At 41.7% G+C, this 24,906-nt stretch overlaps 2 protein-coding genes across 4 annotated transcripts in view; one reads left to right on the plus strand and one right to left on the minus strand.

Annotated features, from left to right (window-relative positions):
- Nucleotides 1–5,271: 5,271 nt before the first annotated feature.
- Nucleotides 5,272–17,554, minus strand: DCAF4 (DDB1 and CUL4 associated factor 4). Of its 2 annotated transcripts, none has more exons than XM_068684057.1 (13): nt 17,236–17,554; nt 15,674–15,771; nt 14,270–14,427; nt 12,689–12,771; nt 11,973–12,075; nt 10,853–10,996; nt 10,154–10,203; nt 8,954–9,033; nt 7,537–7,632; nt 7,328–7,425; nt 7,052–7,228; nt 6,699–6,813; nt 5,272–5,754 (listed from the first exon to the last, which is right to left on the minus strand). In XM_068684057.1, the coding sequence occupies exons 1-13, from the start codon at nt 17,337–17,339 to the stop codon at nt 5,561–5,563; spliced, it is 1,500 nt and encodes a 499-aa protein (XP_068540158.1). In that variant the 5' UTR covers nt 17,340–17,554; the 3' UTR covers nt 5,272–5,560. The 2 variants fall into 2 exon arrangements, with proteins under 2 accessions (XP_068540158.1, XP_068540159.1); XM_068684058.1 differs by having other exon boundaries at nt 5,705–5,843.
- A 217-nt stretch (nt 17,555–17,771) lies between these two features.
- Nucleotides 17,772–24,906, plus strand: part of DPF3 (double PHD fingers 3) — a 183,247-nt gene continuing 176,112 nt past the window's right edge. For both annotated transcript variants that reach the window (XM_068684067.1, XM_068684068.1), the window contains exons 1-2: nt 17,772–18,551; nt 20,335–20,430. The gene's annotated coding sequence lies outside the window, so the exon portion shown is untranslated. The remainder of the gene's footprint in view (nt 18,552–20,334; nt 20,431–24,906) is intronic.

Consider the following 24,906-nt stretch of genomic DNA (forward strand, 5'->3'; position numbering starts at 1 on the left):
TTCATATAGAAGTGCACAATTCAGTTCCTCTCTACCCAAAACCTTTGGGCCAGACTTGGCTTAAATGCACACCAGGTGCACCTGAGATTTGCAGCTAGGGAAACAGATGGTTGAACAGCAGAGCTGTAACATGTAGCTACTGCCGAGGGTTTGCACAAGGGAAACTGCCTTTGTCTTTCACCTTCTTTTTTTTTTTTTTTTTCCCCTCTAAATATTTATCTTCTATTGGTTTTCCTGCTCATTTGTTCTCCTGCCCAGTTCCTCACAGGTGAAGTTGCACTTGCAGAAGTTTGCCAGTGTGTCTATCATGTATGCTCCCCTTTGTGTCGCTTCTCAGTTGGACCTTGGCTCATGATCTGGAAAACACGACGACATCAGTAGCTTTTGATGGCAACAAGGGGTTTTGTTGAAATAAAACCTCATCGTGTTACATCTGCCTGGCATGTATGTAAGATGCCTGTCTGCTGTGGCTCTGCTGAGAAATTCACTGGTTCCCTCATTGCTTTGGGGAACCTGGGCATTGCAGAAGTCTGGCTTCCCACCTGCTCATACAGACTGTGCTCCTTTTTTGGTCCGTTTGCCTTCCAGCAGAGCCAGCCATAACCAGATTTCAGTACTAGTGTCTCACTTAGATTTTGCAGCCTCTTGTTTTCATGTTCCGTTGTTGACTGCTGTTTTCAGTCTCTCTAGCGCCACATATTGTGGCTTTGTCCTTGCATTTAATTTGCCACTGATGGCTGTAATAGAAGTTGGCACTAACAGATACGTCTTTGCCAGTAATTTGAGAACAGAGAGTGATTTGGACAAGCGATAGAGCTGTCTGTTTTTTGTTCCCTGCTGCTTCAGCTGAGCACTTTTTCTTGGTAAAGCAATGTCAACATGTATATTCTGTGGGAACAGCACATAGTAGTGTGTCATAGAACATTTTTGTTCATAGCGCTGGCACGGCAACCATGAAATCACGACAATGCCAAAATAAATAAAACTTACTACGAGGGCTTTCAAAATGATCAGTGTAGTATGACAATAAGAAAGCCACTGTGGTAGCAGAATGACAACTAGTCCGTTATTGAAAGGCAAAATTAAAATGCATCCAGCTTTTTAACTTCACTTATGTTGTGTATAATTTGAGTTGACACAAAGCAATACAGATAAAGGGTGTGGATATGGACATACATATGCACACGTGTATGTAATATGCAAATCCTCACGTAGGGAGTGTCTCAACTGCAGTACTAGAGAATTTCTAATACAAGAACGTTCAGAGTTTGAAGTTGATTTCTAACATTTTGACATGCAGGCTAAATCTTTCTGCTTCTGCTTAAAAGGCACTTTTACAGCAGAACTGGGGGGAAGCAGCGGTGTAGGTATGATAAGGTACAGGTGGCTTGTCAAGAAAGCATCAGAACACTTCACAGCTACAGTGGTATTAATAGAGCTGCAGGTAGGAAAGCAGTTGTTTGAACAAGAAAAGGCAGGTGATTTTGATGATATTTTCAGGCCTTACCTAAAATGATTTATCTTCTTTGTGCCTTTGCTTCCATTTTTGAAAAGTGAAGCCAGCTTAAGATGCTTTAAACTCTCTGGACAACTATCTTTCAACCTCCAGTTGCTCTCCCCAGAAATTCCTGTTTAGAAAGTTCTTTGGGTTGGTACTGACTGCTTATTCCAGCTCATGGAGTTACTTGTGTAAGGCAGCACATGCAGGCAGTCACCAACAGCTCAGGATTTGGGGACCCAGTCTGAACTGTTCACTGCCAAATTACATTTTTTTCTGAAAGCAGCTGCTGTAAGGGGACAGCTAGAGACTGTACACATTCCATCTTAAAATTCCACTTCCTTGCAACAAAATACTTTTTTTCCTGGTTTTGTTAGAATAGGTCACAATTGAGCTCAAAATGTAAAAATGTCAGAGTGGAGTTGTGACTGATGATTTGCTTTTTTAATGTCTTAAAGTTCAGTATTCAGCGGGCTGGTAAAGGAGGAATGGCCATGAAGCCATGCATTGCAGTAAATCAGGGGTAGCAGGAGGACAAAAGTGAATCCCCTCCCACTTAGACCTATACAAGGTTAAGTTTCCACCTGTTAACATCTAAGCACCATGTGTGACCTACAAGGTCCCATGTTAGAAAAGCCTTTTTAAAGGGTGCAAAGAAAAGACAAGAAGAACAATGAGAAGGCTGAGACACCGCGGCTTCTGAAATACCCATGGTGATGAGAGGGACTGGCAATATGCAAGTTTTATCACTTATTATAATACTTGTGGGCTTTTCTTGCAATGGAGCAGGAAAGAAGGATGTGGCAGGCTGTTTTTGGGATTCTCCAATGTCATGCTTCTGCTCTTAGCACAGAAAGGCAGTCCAGTTCCTCTCTCTTCTCTTACATCCTGGAGGACTCCCACTAGAGCAAAACCACTGTTGTGTCTCCCTGGGGGCAGGGAGCAAGGAAAATGCTGCTCTTTCATCCAGCAGCTGGGTCCCATCCTGCTTTAACTGGAGAGGAGTAACATAATAGCCTCCTTCCCAACAGAGAGGGACAGCAGCAAAGGGCTGTACACAACAGATGGAAAGTAAAAGGTTTGCTCGACTGTGGGAAAGAGTCAATAATGATCTGTACTTTGGCTTGAGGGAGGTTACGAGCTCAGGATGACCTTGATTTCCTAGGCTGTAGGAACCTCATTGTGCCTGTTGCTGAGCTCTTGATCTGCGTGTACAGTAAACAACCCAGTGTTTGGGTGAACCCAAATAACTGGCGTGTATGAAGAAATAATAACTAGTCCAGGACAGGAGCATTCTTCGGTAGTTGTTTTGGGCAAGCTTTCTAGAGAAAAGGTGCAGCACGTCTCCAGTGGCATTAATAGGGAAAGCACAAAGGTGCTCAGTGTTCTTCCACAGCTCTGAAATTTTTCCTCTGTAGCCTGTCAGTAAGGAGAGCCTGGCTGTCCACTCTGAGCCTTGCTCCAGTGGGCAAAAAAGACCAAATTGTGCCTGCTGGGTGAAGGATGCTGCAGCCTAGCTTGGAGTGCAGATTTGGCCTTTTGAAAGTTTTCTACTAGGTTCAGTGCTTGCTGAGAAGCAGAGGCAAAGAAATAGGGTATTTTGATACTGGAGCAAGGGAAGGGAGTGTGCAGTTCCTTTTTGTTTGTTTGTTTTTTAAGCTACCTTGTGGTCCTAGCTACTGCTGCATAAAGAAATGGTTGATTTAATACATCAGCTACTGCCTGCATACTGCTTGCTGGTTGTCACTGAAGCCAAATTACCTTTTTTACCCTGCTCCCCCTCTCCTTTCATACTGCTCTTACAGGCTTAATTAGAAGCATTGGCTGCAAAAGCATTAGTTGGGTAAATGGGTATGCAAAGACGTGTGTGTGTTTGGCTCATGGAAACAACAGAAAGCAAATGAGTATCCTTTTGTTTTGTGAGCTTTGGCTAAAAAGGAGCAAAGAAAATAAACTGTCTTTAGTTACGTAAGATGCCTTTCTACCACAATTCTTAGTTTGTGTTTCCCACAGGAACTGGGCACAATTATTGCAGGGTCTTGTTCTTGCAGAACATGCACTACTGGGGCTAAGAGTATCAGAGAGGTTAAATGCTAACTTGACGTTCTGGAATTAATTCTTAATAAAGGGACTTTATGATGTGTTTTGCTACCTGTAAGCATTTGAATCACATATGTTTGCTAGTGAGAATATCGATATAAAGTATGTTCCTGTCCAGCTCTGAGTGGATTATCTGATGTAACATCTGGGATTTGTGGTGGGATGGGGGTTGGTTAGGTTTCTGTTTTGTGACCAGATGCTAGTTGTAGCATGCATTAAGTAAGCCAATGCAAACTCTTCTGCAACTGGTGCTGTAGGTACTAAGCACTGTGCGTGTGACGTAAAATGGCCTAAATGACCATAAATCACAGGGTATTTTCCCAAATTAAAGAGAAAGGCACGCCAGAAATTGGTGACTATGCTAACCAAGGTGATCTCTTGATTGACCAAGGGTAGTAAAGCAAATGGGAAGAGCCTGTAAGTGCCAGACTGCAAACCCTCCATAGGGGCCCCTCAGCCTTATAAACAAGTTCTGTAGAAAGAAGTGGCATCACAGAGTATGCTGTGAGCAGCTTCTGCTCTGCCTTGTGAGAGGGTTAAAATAGGCTCTGCAGAGAAATGCTAAAGCCAGATGCATCAGAGGAGCTATAACTGCAAGGAATTCACAGCTCAATTCCCTTCTGAGGAAAGGGGAGTTGGCTGTTGATGGGATACAGGAAAGATTTGGTTGAATGTATACTCAAGGAAGAAACTGTGTTGGGTGTTTGCTGGGATGTATCTTAACTCCCTGTGCAACAATTATCATAAGATGAATTCATTCTATATGAAAAGATGTTACACTGTTCCCACAAGTGTTCCCACAAGGAGAGTTTTCCTGCTATAATTTTGTCTTCTGTACTGATTAATAGGTTAAAAAAAAAAAAAGGCAAGGAGATAACAGCACAAAAATTAAGTGTGATGAACAAAAGGAGTTGCTGAGGAGAAGAGGCAGTTTAAACAGTGTATTGCTTAGGCATGAAAGTTGTGAAAAGACAGGAAACGTGAGGGTGGAGCCTTGCAGGACCCTTTGTGGTACTTCTGAGTAATTCCCTCTTACCCAAATTCACTTGAAAAAATGAAAGGGGAGAGCAGGGCATTGGAAATATTCCCCTCCCTTCCTCCCAGGGACCAAAACCTCAAAAGTTTAAAACTACAGGATGCTCAGGTTTGCATATCACTCCTGGAGGGGAATCTTCCTGTACTAGACGTGTACTGCAGAGCATGTGGGATGCTTGAATGCAGTTCCTTTCTGGAGCAAGCCAAGAGACTAGCTCACAGAGTGTGCTCAGTGAGCTCAGGCTGAGCAGGGATGCAGAGGGATGTGTTGGCTGCACCACCACAACCTTGATGAGCTAAAAGCTTTGGGTGAAGACTAATAACTTCTGCTGAGAAAGAAAGACAAGCCAGAAACCTTTGCATCATGCCTAGAATGGTAGTGAAGATTTCCCTGAGGGCAGGGACAGGCTTGCTTTGCCTGCTGTTGCAGAGCATCCATCACTGCCTTTGGGCAATGGCAGTACAGTTGCTCTTCAGCATACTTACGGTTACTACTATCCCCAGCCTGTGCCTGGATGCAGGTCTTCTCTCCCGTTTGTGCTGTGTGATGCCTTCCTGGCCCCCTTTTAGCACCCAGTTGGCCCTAAACCCACGAGGGTTTGAGAGAACAGTACAGATGCAGAACAACAAGACAGTAATCAGCAGTCACCTTTTATTTACAAGATGTCTGACGTATATACAGCAAAAATTGCCAAACCTACTGGAGGTTTGGAAGTTCATGGGTAAAGCAGATGCAGCAGCACATAGTGACTCAACAACATAGAATCATTAAGGTTGGAAAAGACCTTCATGATCATCTGGTCCAACCATCACCCTACTACCACTGTCACCCACTAAAACAGGTCCCTGGTGATCAGTGTAAATATTCTGAATTCATGTATAGGCTGGCAGCTTTGTAGGCCAGTTCTGAGAAGAGTATCAATTGTGTCAGTTATAGGAGAAGTGGTAGAGATCCTGTTTGACAGCCATGAGCAAGCCAGGGACTCCTCGTCTACCCCCCAGTCTTGAAGAAAACACCACGCTGGGGATAGCATCTTTGGAGGAGGGGTGGGGAGAAGGGATGGTTCTAAGCAGATGGGCATCTTGGAGGCTCCAAATTCTGGTGTAGCAGTCCTGACCAACTGGAAAGGAAGGACACCAGCAGTCAGCATCATACAAGAAGTACTTTACGTGGCTCTGCAAGACTATCATCAAAGAAGCAGAAGGTGATCTACAGAGAACAAAGCGTAAACATTTCTATACATCTTGTGGGCAAAGTGCTTATCAATACTTTACAGAACAAGATATACATGTAAAACACTGACTACTGCAAAAGTGGCAAGAATACATATTTCTTATTAGGTTATAAGAGGTATAATAAATCAGTATTTAGAATGCTTTCCTCATTATCAGGCAAAAAAAACAGCTTGTCAAATTAAGAATTATTCTCATTATTCCATCACTCATTGAAAAACCCAAGGACAGCAGACACTACATGTACAAGAACTTCAAGAAGTCTAGCTATACTATAAGGATTTAGGAATTTTGCTTCATTTATTGTTACCTTTCCTTTTAGGAAAAAAAAATCAAGATTATGATTTCAATGAGTATTGAAGTGAGTATTCAAAATAACCCTGAGTGACAGGAACTTTACAGGGAGTTCAGCATATGTGCCAGCACTTCAGTCCATCATCACACTACGCCCTGTAGCATCAAAGAAGCCTATACATGGTCTTTGGTCTCTATATAGAGATATTACTTCAAGTCTCCTGTTAATACATTGCTTCCCTGACCTTCAAAATCCATTATTTTCTGCTCTACTTTTGGGCCACGCTGTGGAAAGGATAATGGGACTTCCTGAACATAGTGGATAAAGCACTTGAGAGATACGCAGGAGTGATTACAGTAGGTGTGCATCCATAACATTTTAGTTTTAGTAGTTGATTACAGTACATCTAAAGCAAAAGTTCTGCTGAATTTTGAAGAATTAACAGCTATCCAGTTTGCAACAGCTGTAGCTAAGAAATAGCCTTCAAGCATAAGAAAATCACTGCACTTACAAGTAGAAGGGAAGAAGTCAACCCACCTGCTGTAAGAAGTCCTTCCTCCTCATTTACATGCAAAGGTAGAATAGCATATTCGTTGTGATGACCTTGGTACTGTTTCACGCACTTCACTGTTCTCAGGTCCCAGAGTTTTATCTGAAAGTTGAAGTATTTTTTCACAAGAGGATACATTAACAAAGCAGAGATCACCTGCTGGTTGGTAAATAAGTGGATCTAGTAGTGAGAAGCAAAGACAGCCCAGTGGGGAAATACCACCCAGTTCTGTGCCGCTCTCCAAAGAACAGCCACCCACCCTCAGGTCTGGAGTAAGCACCTGTCATTGCCCAGATACCTAAAGGAACTAACTGTGTATCCCACAGCAGCAGAATCCTACCTTCCCAGCCATATCTGCTGCCATCAGGTAGTGTTCAGCCTCGAGAAGCCGAATAGACGTAACTGCCGAGTCATGGAAGAGGCGGATTGCTTTCCAGCTCTGGCCCTTGCGGTTGCGCTGACGCACGTCGATGCTGAAAATCTCACCCGAACGGCAGCCATTGTACAGCATTGGGGTCTGGAAGAATCCAAAAGAAAGAGGTGCACTGCATAGCATCTGAAAAGGCTTAGTACCCACTAATGACAATGCTCTGACACAAATGAAGGTTCTTTCTACCTGAGTGGCAAACTGTTGTGCCAAGACATCACTACTGGTTCCAAATGTCTGTCGATGCCCTGTCACTACATTGGTCACAAGAACTCGTCGTGTCAGGCCTAAGAGAGACAGATTATGTTCATTTAGTTGTAATTTGAGCTGCAGGTGGGAGATTAAAGCAAGAAGTTTTTCCTGCTGAGATAAAAGTGGTTGCTAGCCTTGCAGATCACCTGTGCTGAAGCAGTTGTCTGCTTGTGGATTCAGGCACCAAGCACAGGACCAGGCAGTAGATATCTTGAAGCTGCACAACATTCCAGGTCGATCTCCTAGGAGAAATAAATACCACATGAAACATCCATAAAATGTAAGGACAGGATGATAACTCAGGAAGATTCTCTGGACTTCCATGCTTCTTTGAACATTGTAATTAGAAGCAGAGACAATGATAGCCAGTTAATACTCCTGTGCTACTCAAGAGACATGAAACAAAAGCAGGACTTCACTGTTGTAAGCTGAAGACTTACAGCTTACACATATACACGACTGTGAAATTTATTCATTAGTCAGAGGTCTGACCATGATAGTAAAGATCAGAGAAGAGGAAAGTAACATGTGCTTTACAGCACTAAGTAAGCCATTTTTTAAAGACAAGTGGGCTGGAAACACAAAACATTTTCTTTAGAAGCTGTAGTTTAGCCAAAGCCTAACTTAGAAGTTCTATAAATAATGAAGATGGAAGAATTAAAAAAAAAAAAAAAGTATGGAGAGGAAAAAAAAAAACAAAACACAAATTAATACTGTCTCTTCCCTGCTTCTCCTGGCCCATCGGTGTTTTTAAAACAGTCTTCAGTGAAGTAACAGCACTCTAGATTTGATTCTTACTCATGTAGCTCCTGCACAAGGCCTACCAACCCATGTACTTTAACCGCACAGTTTTCACTTTATGGCATGTCTGCCACAATCATACAGATGTCAGGCAGCACAGGTGACATGTCTAAAACCATGCTGCAGATGGAAGTTTTACTTTTGTTTTGAAGGTACCAGCCTGACTGTTGTCTCCGAGAACACAGAAAAAAATATATAGATAATACAGCTATAGCCATCAGATTTATGATAAAAGATTTTCTAAATCAATCATGCTTACACAAAACTAAGCATGATGCCTAGTACAAGGAGCCATGGGCTGAGACATTTACCAGCTTTCCACCTATGATTAATCCACTAAGCACAGGGAGTACCTATGGTGATAAAATATCCTGCAATGGTTCTAGGGAGTCTATAAGGAAATTTGAGTACTTCTTGTGTGCTGTTTCTGCATGTTACTTAAAAGGCCAAGCTACTCATATGAATAATCTCAAATGTTTACTTTACAAGCAGGACATTCTCCTGCCAAAGTGCAATATCAGCAGGAACTAAAAATAAACTAGTGCTTTGAATACTGCTTGCTAATTAATTCTTAAGGTAAGTTCTTTCATCTGTTCATTTCTTATACTGGACTTCTTCAGGACATTCTAGATTTTTATTTTTATTTTTTTATACAAGAATACAACTACTGAAACCAACTACTGAAATGTGGACATCTTTCTCTTGTACTCTTTGCATTACCATAACTACTATCCAAAATTGGAAAAAAACAACACATCCCACCTGGGTTAGTGCTGCTGAACAATGATGCTGGAAGCAAACTGGCACAGCCTGGAGTTTCTGCAATTCCCATGAGGCACAGCTTGCTGGAGTGAGTTAAGGAAAACAAAGATTTCTTCCTAGAATGGAACAGGCTGCCTAATATTTATAGCTGGGAAAAGTAAGATGCTCTGACACAGTTGTAGTTCATAATGCTTCCCGTTCAGTAATGTCTTCCAAGAACTTTGTTGTGCCTTACGCTTCACAATTAATTCTTGACACTTCCTTTCTTTCATAGGATGAGCTAGAAAGAACATGACTGTGTATATGTAAATAGACCATACATGCCGATGACACTGCATTGATATAGAATTGTTTTGATGGAGATGAGCTGGAGAAAGGGTTACATACACTGAGGAGGCAAGAGTCAATTTAGAGTGCGTTGAAATAATTCAACAAAATTATAGTGGGTATAAATAGGTTTTGAAACTGCTTTTCAAGTTTAGTGTGGTAAATCTGTGTCATAGATAGGGGAAAAACATTGAATAACCAAGCAATCTCCAACTCCTAACCATCTCTAAGCAAGACTGATGAAATCCTGCCACCTTCTGGATCAGTTCTGAATTGCATAACTATCATAACTTACATAACTATCAGTATCCCTTCCTCTTTTAATAGCCACTTTTAATGCCACTTCGATAGACCTTCTGTTGCTTGTCATCTCCCACTTTAAAATTCCATTTTGTTCCTCTCTTTTGTGACTTTGTGTCATCCATTTGTGCTTCCTCTACTACACATCAACTTTTCTTTTCTTTTGAGATAAAGCTGCAGGACACGCTCTGGCACTGAGCTCTGCCACTTTCAATGAGTTGCTGCCCTTTTCCTCCCCTCCAGTCAACATGGCAATGGTTTACAACAGAAACCAAACAACCCCCTTTCAAAGAGCTCCACTTTTTTAAAAAGAAAGTTAGTTGCCTTGACTCTCTCTTTTGTTGTTTTATTACACTGGAACAGAACTCCATACGTCTGTAACAGCATGATACATCTGTTTCACTAGCCCCAACAGCTTCCAATTTAATTCATTTTGGACAACTTTCCCAGTCTTCTAGAAAACAACATTTCTGGGGCAACTACGTGAGATGTCTTCTGAAAGTGTTCTGTTCTGTGCAGCATGATGCAGAATAGTCAAAGCAGCACTGACATTTTGCTTTTGTAAAAGGATATAAAACATGAGAGTCTGGATGTGTCAGTGATGCCCAGCACACAGAATTCACCTTCAGACACAAGAAGACATGGTGTTTGTGTAGACCTCGTACACAATTCACAAAAGGGCATTTCCATGCAAAGATGGCATGAAACTACGCACTGGGCACACTTCCTTAGCTCATGCAATAGCGTGGTAGCAGCACACGAGCAGTTTATCCCTATTCTCCTCTTAGGTGTACAGAAGAGAGAGCAGCACTGGGAAGTGCTGGGAAGGCACCAAGCACATCCTATTATTTAAGGGATCATCCTTACTAGAATCTGAGCATGAAGAGGTTACACAAATCTGGTTTAAATATTCTTCACGTATACAGATAAACACATTTTCCCAAAGTTATTTTAAAGAAAGAAGCATACAAATCTTACTTTCTCAACATAGTGTTTTCAGCTATGGCTGAGCGAAACCCTGAAGCGCTATCCTTGGAAGGTGATACGTCTACATGGTCTTCTGTTCCGATGGCAGCATAGCATTCCTGATAAATAATGCTGGTCCTCAGGACTATCCGAGGCAAGTTTACTGCGATTCTGTGACATCACGCTGCTAGATTCTTCCTTTCTCTCCTAATAGCCCCTTCCCCTCATGCATTTCCCCACGTGCCTACCAAGCAACAGCATTTTGAGAATGCAGCAATTGAAGGAAGCAGGAACAGAACACAGTACTTTGCGGTTCGTGAAGTAGAGGTTGTCATACATCTCTACAGTGAGAGACTCCTTCCCCAAACCACTGAGGTTGATGATTCCATATTTACACCCTCCGTGCTCTACGTCGTTCACGGTGAATATCCGCTCACAAGCAACATCTGCCTGTAAAATAAAAGCATCGTTGCACTTAGTGGAAACTTGCTGGAAAAAATGGCTTGAGGTAGCTGCATTAGATCTAAAATGGAGAAACATTAATTAGTCACTTTAACACCATCAACTTTCCATTCATCCTTAAAACAGTGGTCAACACCTTTTTTAATGCAGGTATAGAAAAATTATCATTAAAAAATAAAATTATTCAGTCCTTACACAATAATAAAAATTCTTTCCCATTATATCAGATACTTCCTCTGGTTGTTATTAGTAAGCACAGACTGGTATCAGTAGAGGACTCAAAGAACAAAATAGTAATTAAATCTTATCAAAATGAATGTGGAATTCTCCTATCCTGCTTAAGTGTAGGAGATTCTCCTCCTGCTGGATCACGTCACAGTAAAAAGGATGCTGCTGTATTTCAACTTTTATAACACTAAGTTTCCAACCCCGTTCTGGCTCCAGCTACCGATGCAGTGCTCTGTTTGTAAGCCTAGGAGCTGATCCTCGAGAGCCTCCTACAGGAACTATGTTTGGTCCAGAGACCTTTTCTGCACAAACACGCCACCAAAACCAGTAGAAACTGCCTTCAGAGTATGAGGTGTAAAATCATTACAGTCGTTTACATAGATTCCCTATAGGCTTTGCTATTCCCCAGTTCTCTTCAATTTTCCTCTTCTTCCCCTTCAAAAAAACCACCATACTAATTATCCACTCAATTCCTGTTTATTTCCAATAGGACAAATTGATCAGCTCCCCAAATCGCTTACATATCCAACCTTTTCATCATTTTCCTCTTTAAGGAAGGACACCCTCTTCCTACCTGTTTAAAAACTACTGAGCTCAGATTTTGAGAACTGACCCAACGGGAATAATGCACCTTTGAAAGCAAAATGTGACATACAGTATTTGATCTCAAGATCCTCAGTTTTCACTGAAGACAGACTTTCTGTATCTTAAAAGTTTAAGAGTTATCATAACGTACCACAACTATTTTAAAATTGTTGGTTCCAGCAACCGAGGAATCTGGACTGTGAATTTCTATCTTCCTCCTCTGCATGCAGTTCACTTTTAGTTCATGGACCATCCTGTAAAAGCAGGTGGGGCGGGAGGAGAGAAGGAATTCAGGTAAGCCTAGGTTTAAGAATTGTTGATAAGACAGTCAGAACTGCTTCTCAGTCACAGAAGATAAAATGCCTGAAAATTAGCATGCTACAATTTCACTTACATAACCATAGAATTTCATCCCATCATTTTGAACCCCAGCACATCTCAAGTAGCAGGAACAACAACATAGCAAGCCACTAACTTCCTTTCTACACTGTTATTGTACTTGAGCATAGAGATTCTAATGGTGGGAAAAACAACCACATCAGCTGAAGAGCACTGATCCAAAGAAAAGCTGAACTGTGTTCATAGAGCACAATGTGGTAAAACAGCATGTATTGGAAAAAAAAAAAAAGTGAAAGTTTAAACTCCAGTTATCTGAGATTGGGACATACCTTCCTCATCTCAATTCTCACCACTTCAGAAATTATAGAAGAATATAACTTTTTTGTTATTATAAATAACGTTACTCTGTCCTACATGGAAGGGTGAGGGATGAAAAAAAAAAAAAAAAAAAAGCAACAACTGACAGGAATGGTTGTACGAGTAGCAGAACTTGATATTGTAAACAGAAGACAATTCAGATTATTGTACCTGCAATAACTCGTGGAGCTGAGCAAACCTAGCTGCCTTTTCTGTAACAGCATGGATGAATTTAGTCCAGGCCTTGTTGTTTTCTGGAAGAGAATAAAATGAAAGTGTTCTCAGTTATTTTCTTGTTTATGATTCAACCATGGCCATTGGTCTTTGATATTTGGGATATTCGGGTAACTTCTTCCTCGAGCCTATGTATAATAATATGTTCAAGTCTATAAAATGCATTTCAGCAACATTTCCTTAGTCTACTACAGAAAGTACACAAGAAAGAGAAGTATTCTTGTGAATCTACTCTTGTGAATTTCAAGTGCTTCTATAAATACAAAAACTGGGAAAAAATCTCTTGTTTTTGCTTAACACAATCAATGGTACTAGCTTGAGGTGTGAAGTCACCTTGTGTTTTTACTCTGACACCTTAAATCTTATTATATAGCAAAGCTCTATCACCACAAGACTGCTGTTAACGTGCAGTCTTATTGCTGCACTAAGTTTCTTTTCCATTCATCACTTTTTAAAATTGCATGTGAACACTTTATAAATACTAGGGAGAGCAAAGGATAGAGAACTTTGCAGTGTTAGGGATTAAGAAATCTCTTTGATAATGCTCTGTCAAAGTATTGAAGAGTCAGAACATTTCATATCCAGGAGGCTGATTAAGATGTCTGATTCTATAACCAGATTTTGAGAAGAAATGTATCTTCACAGTTCCCATTAACAATTACATGGCCGGCAGCTGTGTAGGAACTATGAAAACTAAACTTCTCATGGAAACAGCTTAAGAGAAACCCTCCACCACCACCATCCTCCCACCAAACAACAGCACTTTCATAATGAAGATGGAAGAGCTGAATTGCTGCTTGAAGAACGAACTTTATTACCTAAGGAAAAATATACTATACTCCTCTCCCAAACAGCAGCATATTTAAGGTGAGCTTCAGACACTGATTTGCTAGGTTATAAGACTTGGCTTTCAAGCAATTAAAACCACCCTTGCTAGGTATTTTACTCAGGTTTCAGACGTGTACTATTGCTATCAACTCTGCTATAACACTTTATGTCTGGAAAGCCTGTATACTTTCCATTATAAACTTGAAAGTATAAAGATAAGACTAAATTTGATGTCACCTGTACGAAGGAAATTCTTTGTTACAACACTGTTTCCCCAAAACATCGTTAGTATTATTTCCTCAGGGTCTAGGTACACAGTCTAAATATTTATTAAACATATGGAAAGCCTACAATTGAGATCCCACTTTGCCAGTTCACAGCAGGGATCTGAAACCTGGCATCCAATGTCCTGACTCAACCGTAATTGTTGGACAATTTGTTATTCTGAGAGTTCCTGTCTCTTTACAAGTTTTTTTTTTTTTGTTTGAAAGTGACTTCCTTTCATTCCTGTGTGGAACAACCAAACAAAAGACTTCAAGAAATATAAATTCTCAGCAAAAAGAATTTTTTGCTTCTTCAGACAGCTTATGGGACTGTACTACAGTCAAAAAAAAACTAAGGATTTTAGCTCATCATCTGTCTTCAGACGGAACACAACAAAGGATAATTGCAGTCTCTTTCAGAACGTACCTTGTTTTGTTTTTCTTCCTCTTCTAAGAGTCTCAGTCTTTTACTCTCCATTGCCTTGTGCTGAATACTCTCCTTGGTGAGTGGGTTGCAGTTATTATGCCCAGGCAGTAGGCGAAAATAGCGTTTTTTTTCTGGGTCATAGTAAAATCCTGGCAGTTCTAAAAGGTAGCAAAAATAAACAAAATCAGATGCATAGCCAAATTTATTTGTTACTCTTTGACATCCCACATCTTCATGGAAATGTCAGGCTCACAAGGCTCAAAGTTCTTGCTCCTAGTTGGTCCCAAGCATGATAGGCAGACCAGGAATAGATGGCAGCCACTTAGAGGAAAAAAGGATTTTATTCAGAAGAGGTGAACACTAACATCTTTGAGGGTTTTTATTTAAACCTTTATCTACTACTATAACCTGCATTTGAAGTAACCTCTTTTTGCTGCTGCTTATAATTCAGCTCCCTGTCAGTATGTCTTAGGTTTCAGCTTGGCAATAAATGACCAAGATTTATTCAACTTGAAAAAATGTAAAGTTAGTTGGTAAGAGCACACTGCGTGTAGTATACGGAATCTGTTTACGCAGCAATAAATGTTTTGAATGATATGTATTATTTCCTAACAGGCTCACAAACTCTTAAGCACAAGAGTGATACACACACACAAAAAAAATCACTTTATGCTCTGGCTTTGTCTGTTGCTAAGAGGTTGCAGAGTCAGTGGTGTTTCAGGACTCTCCTGCTGTGGAGCTATGCATGTTCCCACAGACCTAGCTTTTCCTAGGGATGTTTAATGAGTCAGAAAACCAGAATGCAAACGGAACATCATCTTTTATAGCATTGCTACTGCATCAAGTCTGGTTTTGCCAGTTGACTCCCTAATAACGAATGCACAGATGATCTAGCCAGACAGTATTTCTTACAGATTATAAATACACTGAAGGCATAGAGATGATTTTGTATTTTTCTAAAGTGGTGGATAGTTGTGTCTTTTAGAAGACTGAATAATTTGATCTACATTACATTTTTATATGCTGTCCTTTTATTTTTATTGAAAGATATATAACATCTTCATCACAGATAAGAAAAAAGTTCATATGCTTCCCAAACCAAGATTTCTGGAGAGAAAAACAAAATTCTATTATTGTCAGTGTATAATAGCTTGGCTAAGCACACGAGTTTTCATACAAAAGATGGAGTTCTGAGCCTGAAAGTATTTTATTCCTGCTCTCCAGATTTTCACTTACTACATCTTTTTAGATCACCTTTTCAGATACTAATTTTCTCTACGAACTTTATTGTTTATATCCATCCTTTAACACCATACTATTAAAGTATTTAACACCATACTATTAACACAGCTGCTACCACATTTTTTTTTCATAAGATCAGCGTACAGACACTGATTTTCTTACCTGGTACTACAGAGTTCTGCATCAAACTGGATGAAGAAGGATTTCCACTGCTGCTGGGGTCTGCATTCACTGAGGTTTGTGGTTCCTCCTGTTCAGACCTAAAAAAAATAATAGCATTGCCTTCAAGACAGGCCCACAATTGCCCTACACATCTTTTCCGCAAAGCCTCTTTAAAGCAGCTTGTTAGTCACATTAATAGAGTGCAATTTTGCAGGTCTGTGATAAGCACACTGTGTGTATCGCTGTATGCCAACCTATGAAAAAGGAACAGTACAAACATTCAGCTTTAAAACCTCTCAAGAACACAAGAGATAACAGTATCTTAAAGTCTGAATTACTTGCTAAAACATTAGAGGTGGTTGCTGCTTCTGTATGTGTAGTTAACTCTGCAGCAAAAGATTAGTTCTGGGCACATTACCATACCCTCTGTTTCAAAGAAAAGCACGTCCTTGAAAGTAGGATAACGCTTTAGAGCATGAAGTGAAAGAAATGGCATGGATAAAAAAAATGACATCAGGTCAGAAGTATTTTGCTATTGTCTTCGTGACAGGAAGCTCATGAAGGAGCTTCAGAAGCATGCAAACCAAGGAAAAATTTCAGGAAAACTCTAGGAAAGAAAAAAATTGTAATCAGTGTCACAGTGAAGTAGTAACTGCAGCTTTCTTCTTTGAGAAGCCATTTAAACAGGCACAGTCAGTACTGAGGGGTGAAATTCCACTGGGATGTTTTCGGAATCGCCCCTACGATTCTCACTTTTTGAGACAGGTCATCTTAAAGGCATTAGGCCAAAATGTTTTTCATGAGTCATAATTTACTGAAACAAAATAACAAGGCAATTCTGGTTTTAATACCAGCTCTGTTGCTGTTCAGTTATACAAGTTTGCAATTGTTAAAGAATGTAACTGATATATTGGGCGGGGAACCACTGAATTCTAGCACTTGGGTCTAAAGCTTGTTAGTGAAATACTTTATATTTGTGAGTTAGGGGCCATTTGCATTTCTAACGTTTTACACAACAAGAATTAATGGGGCAACTCATACACGTGTGCATATCTTTCCCTGAAAATCCTTTTTACAAGAAATGCTTGTAGTATTAAAGGCCTGGCCTGCTTTACTCCTATAAGAGACCAATGACAGAACACAGCAGCGAACGAGAGCCATACACATAGCCCTAACACAGGTAAGCAGAGGTTCTAAACTTTAAAATGTCTTTTTCTGAAAGCGTCAGCTCTCAAGGCAACACAACTCCTAAGACCTCATCCCAGTTTCCTGACCTATGTGCGGCATTATCACCCCAATACTTCACGTGTCTTTAAACTTCCAGGGCGATTTAAGGCTCGTTTTTACCCCGGCAGTCCCTGAGGCACGGCTGGATGGCAGGGAAGTGCTTACACACGCTGCTCTTCTCCCTGAGCTCCCTGCGTGCTGCTGACGGGCTGTGGAGGAGATGAGACCCCCCGCAGCCCCCTCCCAGCGGGGGCACGTTTGCAGGCCCGGAGGGGGCCCCCCCAGCTGCCACACAGCCCCCGGCCCGGCCCCCCCACCCCCGCGCCCCCACTCGCCTGTCGGGGCGGTGTCCGGGCCGCCTGCGCCCGCGGGGCCGCTGCCTGTGCCCGCGGCCGCTCCAGCCCCGCTTCTCCTCGCCTCTCCAGCGGCCTCCCCGCATGGCTGCCTGCGGAGACAACGGACACACACGCGTGGGGGTGCCCGCCGTGCCAGCGCGCCTCCGCACCGGGGCTTTCGGCCGTGGGAGCCCCGGCGGGGCGGAGCGGGGCGCCTCGCCCCGCGGCCGGGGCCGGGGCCGCTGCCGGCCCGGAGCCGCACGCCCTGACGCGGGGCCGCAGCCCCCCCCCCGCCGCCCCTCACCGCTTCCACACAGGCGCCCCGCCCACCCCGGTGGACGCTCGCTGATTGGTTCTCGGCGGGCCCTGCCGCCTGACAGGCAGCTCCCTCGACAAATAGGAGGGCAGCGCTCCGCCTGCCTCGCTGCCTGCATCTCGAGGAGGGGCGGGAGGGAAATGGCGGCCGGCGGGAGGCGCGCGCGGCTCTGAGGGGGCTCTGAGGGGGCTCTGAGGGGGCTCTGAGGGGGCTGGGCGCCGCAGCAGCAGCAGCCCCTTCCCTCAGCTCTGGGAGGCTTGGCTCTGAGGGGACGTCCCAGCTGGAACGGTTGCACTTTACTTTTACATAGCAAGCTTGCTATGGTGCTTGGCGTGAGAGTAACTTTGGGGAGGTAATCAAGGAGTAATGACTTCAAACTAAATACGGGCAATCTGAGGCTAGGCTCTGTGAGGAAATGCTTTACTCAGAGAGCAACGAGGCCCTGGCACAGGCTGCCCAGAGAAGCTGTGGGTGCCCCGTCCCTGGAGGTGCTCAAGGCCAGGCTGGGTGGGGCTTTGGGCAGCCTGGTGTGGTGGGAGGTGACCCTGCCCATGGCAGGAGCATTGGATTTATGTCATCTTTAAGGCCCCTTCCAACCCAAACCATTCTGTGGGTCTTAAATCCTCTCTCACTCACTCGGCCTGTGTTTTAAGTTCAAAATGCATAGAAATAGAAGTGGCCAGTGAAAATATACCTTTAGGGGTAGGAACAGTCAGGGAACTCCCTTGTAGCTCGTGCAGCCTGTGAACTCTGTTTATTTGCCTCTTTAAAAGGCAGAGGACCAGTGTGGTCTGGCTCTAAGGCATTTTTCATCGATTAGGCCTGTTTTTCAAGGTGGTTTAGCAATACCGGCTTTTCAGCTTCCACAAGGTGATTCTGAACTTGCACACATTAACTGGAGGGTAGAGTAAAAGGCCCAGAGAAAGCTGCATGAACAAGAGCTGTTAAGCCATTAATCCTGCGAATGCCGTAGACTGGATCCAGAATGACAGGTTTGAAGGTATTGATACTTGATCATCTGAAATTTGATGATATGCCTGTGGCCAGGAGTCTAGGAAATACAGTTTTCCCTGGTGTTTCTGACTTGTACATAGTATTTCAGAACATCAAATGTTTTACAAGTAATGTTATACCTGTGTTGTTTTTTTTTTTTTTTTTTTTTTTTTGCTAGCCTTATTTCAGCTTTTTAATTTCTGATGCCAGCAAGCAGTGTTAAAGGTTTTGTGACCAATGCGCTGTTTGTAAGCTGCGGGTTTGACTCCACCAAGATAGAATTACCTTCGGGGAGAAGTATGATAAATGATCTGTTTTCTCACTTGTATTGCAAGCTTATTATAGAAGCTTGTACGTGTAAATAGGCTGGAAGAGAATTCAGAGGTCACTGGGTTGCCCTGTGTGTGTATGTATGCAAATAAAATATATAAAACAAATAAAAGACCCCCTTCCACACATACGCTTACCACCCCTCCATTGTTCCTTAGCAATTGTTGGTTTAATCTGTTTTAAGAACAGATTAACAGAAACAGCCTTTTGGTTCACTGTGTTCTGGTTGTTTTGTTGTATCGCCCACTGAAAGATTTTTCAGATGTTACCTGAGTGCTTATTGCTGCAATTTAAAATCATTGCTGCTTTTCCTTCTGCCTTTCATGGATGTAGAAAACATTTTTTTCCCTCTTGTCTGCAACCATATTACATATCTGAAAATTGCTTATGGTGTCCCACTTGAGTCTTTCTCTAGATTAAATGCTGGCTAAAGAATGCCAGTTCACTCAGGTATTATGGATGACGATTCCCAGCTCCAGTCATTCTTGCTTCCTCTTTTGGACCCTTTCCACAGGGAACACAACTTCCCTTGAGTCATGTTCCCCCAAAGGCTTTCCTAGTGCTGGCTGTGTTGCAGCCTGTACTCACGTAGAGAGCTCTGCGATGTTTTATAGTGGCCCAACTTTCACAAAGCTTAACGATCAAAAAGTAGGGGAAAGTTTCAGTTTGAGAAGTGCAGCACAAGCGGTTATTTTCAGTCTGACTTTGTGCAGTTGGCTGTGCTGGGGCTGTTGCTACTGAATGCTGTTCTTCTCCAGCCAGGTCTTGCTCTGCAGCATGCAGGCTGACCTCAAGTTCTGTCCCCCATTTGCTCTGGTGTTTTTTCTATTTATGTCACTTGGGACTAGAGCTATACCTGGGTAGCCCAGCTTTCAGTCTGTACTTCATTTGCTAATTAAATATAATTGTAAATTGCATTAAAACATTCTGTAAAAAACAAACTTTGTTATTGACATTGGAATTTATGCTTCAGACATTGGGTTGGATTATTGCAGTTCAGTGTGTTGTCTCTCAGCTGAGCTGCAATACCTGAGCCTGTGTCCATTTTAATAGTCACTTGTGAGAACTAGGGTGAGTTTGCACAAATGTCTTTTGTGCTGAGGATTAAGCTATGTATTTTATCTCATACTTGTTGGGGGCTAAATATATGTGGTCTGCTAGTTATAGCTTAGCTTACTCAAGGCAACTCATTAAGCTATGGTAACTGGAATGTGTACAGGGGCCCACGAGTGTGTAGGGTAATCAAAAGCAGGATTTTGTCTAATGGTACAATTAAGCCTTAATTTAATTCCAGTGAAATCAAAGCAGTTACATTAAGGTCCTGTGTAACCTTGTATGCCTTTTGCCTTATGTGCTGCAGTAGTTCTGCAGCAGCACTCTTGAGAGCTTTAGATATTTTTGCATATGAAAGTTGCTGCTTGACTTTATTTTAGTTCTTAGAATATTTTGCTGTCCCACAGGGTAGATCTGCTGTCCATGGTGAAAATTGTTTTTGGGTTCTCCTGCATCAGATCATGGAGGAAGGAACAAACCACTGTACCACTGAAGCATTTGAGGTGATGAATCATTATCATTTATATAAGGATTAATAATATGCTACGTTAATTTTATTTTCAAATCTGGAGCTCCCAAAGCAGTCCTGATGATTTTAGAGATGCAACTCCCTTCGGGGTCTGCTAGGTGGTGTACAGATAGGGGAGAAGATCTGATCAGCTCCAGCAGAGAGCAGCAGAGCACTTACACAAAACTGCAGCCTCTCGGCTCTGTAGGACACTTCGTTTTGATCTCTTTGTAGCAAGTATTGAATTTCTATGAAAATCGATTTAAAAAGCAGAAGTACACCAACAAATCCCTTTGCAATGCTACTTAGTCTGTTTATTTGTATTTATAGCTGTAAGGTGCAGGGGCGCTGATGTTACATATTTTAACCAGAGTTCTCTCCAAGTAGGAAGGAGAAACTTTGTTCTCCTGACATACCAGCTTTGTCTCCCCTGCAGGTCGTGAGGGAGTGGGTGGCTAAAACTGGAAAGCTGGCAATGCACCTGCACTTTCACAGTCCTTCACTGCATTTACTAAGAGGAATTTTAAAGAATAATGGGGAAAAAAAAAACTCCAATACTTTTGGCTGTTAATATGGCAAGAAGTACTTCTATGCCAGTGAGTGGCACCTGGAAACCTTGTGGTAGCCTCTGCATCTGTCAGCCCTTAGTATTGTACACACGTGCACAGGAAGGTTTCACCAAAAGACAGTAGTGAAGATATTTAGGTTATACTTTTGATGATTTTAGTGGAGGGATTTCATGACTTTTGGTGTAGTCAGAAGATTCACCGTAGGTTATGCAAGCATAGGTAGGTACCAACAATTTATATTGGTAGAAATGGAGTTGTTGTATTATGGGTCACATTAAATAGGCTGGTATGTTCCAGGAGGTGGTCTCTGGTAAAAGCCCCTCTCTGAGATCTTCCATTGTCGCCTTCCCCTTTCTCCCGTGGGGAGTACAGGTGACTGGGCTGTGTTTGCTGCCTCAGGAACTGCAGATTGCTTCCTGCGACTGCAACAGCCCAGTGCACAGAGCTGCAGTGCTGCTGCCTCCACTTGGAGCTGGTTGCAGAGGGGGGTAAAAAAAAGGAGAAGGAGAAAAAAATTAAGATTCTCCCCCAGCTATTGACTTCAGTAAGGGGGTGGTTGCAGGGAGATTCCTGGTCCGTGTACCTATCCTGATGTAGATATATGTACCTTGTATGTACATACACATATATGAACATATCTCAATCTACAAACCCAGGACTTCCATACTGCATTTTTGTGTATGCATAGAGAGAGTGCTGGTTTGAAGGCATGGGATTTGCAAGTGCTTTTAAGGGCAGAAGTGACTGCTTTGTCTTTTTTCCTGTGGTGCTGTAGGTCTTATGTCTGTAACTTCAGAACAAAACTTGACCCATTTGTTAATAATTTTAGTGCTTTTGTGAACTTTTTTTGGTTTAAAAAAAAATAAAAATCCTGTCTGTAGGTGGTAAAATCATCTGTCAGGCAGGTAAGGATTGTAACTAGGTTTTACACTGCCAGAACGCAGAACTGGAACTGGACTTTTTATTCCTTGCAGAGCCATTGTAGAATACAGTATACCTATGGTGTGGTTGTTCAAGAAAGCTGTGTTGAATACTGCTGTTCTGACTCTTCATAGGGGAAAAAATAGGATTCTGTGTTGGCAGGTTAAGTTCATGGTATAAATAATGTTATTTCTAGAATAGTGGCAGCTAGCAGCTCTTTCATTTTTCTCCCAGACTAATTTGTTCAGTTTATGGGTATCTAATACACAAGTGCTGCGATTACAAGATTGATTTTCAGTGTCATATTTAAAAATGTGTCAGTGAGAAGCATTGGTCAGAATCTACTAGGAAGTATTTTCTTTTGGGGTCAAAATCTTGTGTACTGCTTCTTCTCCCCTGTCTGCTTTGGATGTGAGGTTGTACTATTATACAGAGATGTGAACTGTTTTGCTTTACGCATCAATAGTGGATGTCAGGTCTCTGACAGATGATTTCCCACTGGAGGAAAAATTGGTGGCATAGACCACAGGAATCATCTTTTTAGCGGATTTTTTTATATTAAATACAAAGGCTTTGAACAGATGTAGAGACCTGTGATAATGCAGGGGAAAAAAAAAACAACATATCTCCAGTAATGTCAATCTGGAAATCAGTGGTTCACTTTCAGAAAGCAACGCTTTATCTTTGAAGTTCATAGCAACTTAGCTAAATACACAGTGTCACAGGGCTGCTAATGCTTCATTTCTCAGTCTATATCCTGCTTGCATCCGAAGGAAAGTAATTTGTAAGACTTGAGTGCGGGAAGCATTATAATCATGTGAGTGTGGTTCTCAGAAATGCACAGTAAATGAACAGTGCTGTCTTGGAGCATGAGCTAGCTCAATTATCTTGTATTCTGTGCTGTAGATGTACCCTCTTGTAAAAGTATTGTTTGAACAGTACGAAAATTAGTTGCTTAGTGTCTCTCCCCACCCTGCTTCTCTTGTTTATGAAGATGTATGGTGGAATTTCTTGTTTCAAGTGGTCTCTTTTTTAAGAGAGAAAAGGGATTGAAAGTCTTATCTAGTAAGAATTCTTGCTTCTCAATCCTCTTTCAGGAAGAACAGAGCAGGAGGAGGAAGAAGCTCAGCCCAGTGTTTACAGACTAGCGTGGGAGGTTTTTGAGATGTAAAGTATCAAGAGTAAGTTGTTGCTTTTTTGGAGGTCTTTCAGGAGTATATCCTGAAGGAAGAAGGGTGGGAGGAGGGAAGGTTAGTTTCCATATATCAGTACGTTCTGTAGAGGGCATGTGTGGGTTCTTTGATTTGTTTGGTGATAAGGGTTTGAAGGGAAGTAAGAGATCAATCTGCAGATACCTAGGCTCAAAATGATAATATGTATCTTCTACTCATGTCTTGATTACTATTTATATACCCTTTCATTATTCTGGATACTTCCAGAGCTATCATTGTGGCCTCAGTCTTAAATTTTATTCTTAGACCACTGTGCCTTCAGTCATCTTAATTGCATGTATACACTGGTATTTGGTTGGTCTTGGTGGTGCCTTCACCCTGCTGGGGTGCCTGTTTCACATCTCCTAGATGGCTCCACAGACACTCTGCTTCATTGCATGGAAGCTGGGGAACAGTGAACTGTGGGCAGTTGTAATTATCAGTGTGGATGTCAGCCTGTTTAATTCAGTACATACGCTTAGTGAAGAAGTCTGCCCGTGGGAATGGCATTGCAGGATCTGTCCCATATCTACAAACTAAAAGAATTCTGTGCAGTCCGTGATCTGTCACCTCCACTGTAGCTGGGAAAAAAAAAAAAAAAAAGGTATTGTAGACCAAGATATACAACAGTTATGGGGAAATATTTAACTATTTCTGAAAAGGGATACTACATAAATCACTGAATTAAAACAAAACTGCAGATGAGGATAGTCTCTTACCCCTAGCACTATTTTGTAAGGCCTTCAAAAAGTATAAAGACAACTGAAATGGCATGTCTTCTTTGTGAAACTGAAACTGTAATTGTTTCAAATACAAGAACAAATCTATCAGTTTGAAATTAAAAAAAAAAAAATAAAGAAGGCAAACTTTAGCTCTCAGATTAATTGGATGGAAATTGAAAGAGGAAGTAGGATATAGAAGATGGTGTACAGGGTTGGTTGAGCTATCATTTTCCTGAGCAAAGCACTTCCTAATTGGGAGCTGGAAAGTTCTGCAGGTTGCAAAGAATAACTGAAGTAACTGGCTGTAGGATAATACAAGTTGTGTATTAGAACCTTGTGAGAAATCAGGAAGGATGACAGAGCCCTCAATATAAAATGGTTAAGACCTTCCACAGACTTTAAGATGCTACCAGACCATGGGGTTTGTGCTGTATTAATTACCCAGCAAGATGTAGTGTTGTGTTTTTTTTTTTTATTTCTTTCTTTCTACCTGGGTAACTATTGAGTGTATGCTGACTAATAGCATTTACTTTCTTTCTTTATAAAATGTGCCTGCTTTCCTACAGCTAACAGACAGTGCAATTATGTCAGCTGGTAGAGCATCCTCACCTTGAATGCTGAATTTATTTTATCACCTCAGTTCAGAATGCCAAGTCTGAAAGAAGAGAAAAATTCATGTGGTGTGTGCATGTGTGTAAGGTCAAGGTCTAGGAGAACTTCTCTGAGAACAGCAACATAAAGGGGAGGAGGAATTGTATGATGATAAGTAAGCAAAGTAAAATTGCTCCTGTAGGTTCTAGATAAATTTAAAATAAGTGGTGAATGTTTTCACGTGGTATGTATACGGTGTCCAACAGAGAAGTACTTCTGACCTGAGGAGACTGTCCATCTTCTAAACATGGCTTCTAAGAGGGATGCCAGCGTTACGTGGCAGTTGCATGCATTTGTGCAGATAAGAATATAAGGTCAGTCTCAGCCCCCTGAAATGAAGAATAACCCCTTTTTGGTAAGAATTTCCTAGTATACTGTTTTGACAAGTTTCTTCCTC

The sequence above is a fragment of the Anas acuta genome, chromosome 5, assembly GCF_963932015.1.
Source record: "Anas acuta chromosome 5, bAnaAcu1.1, whole genome shotgun sequence".
NCBI lineage: Eukaryota > Metazoa > Chordata > Aves > Anseriformes > Anatidae > Anas > Anas acuta.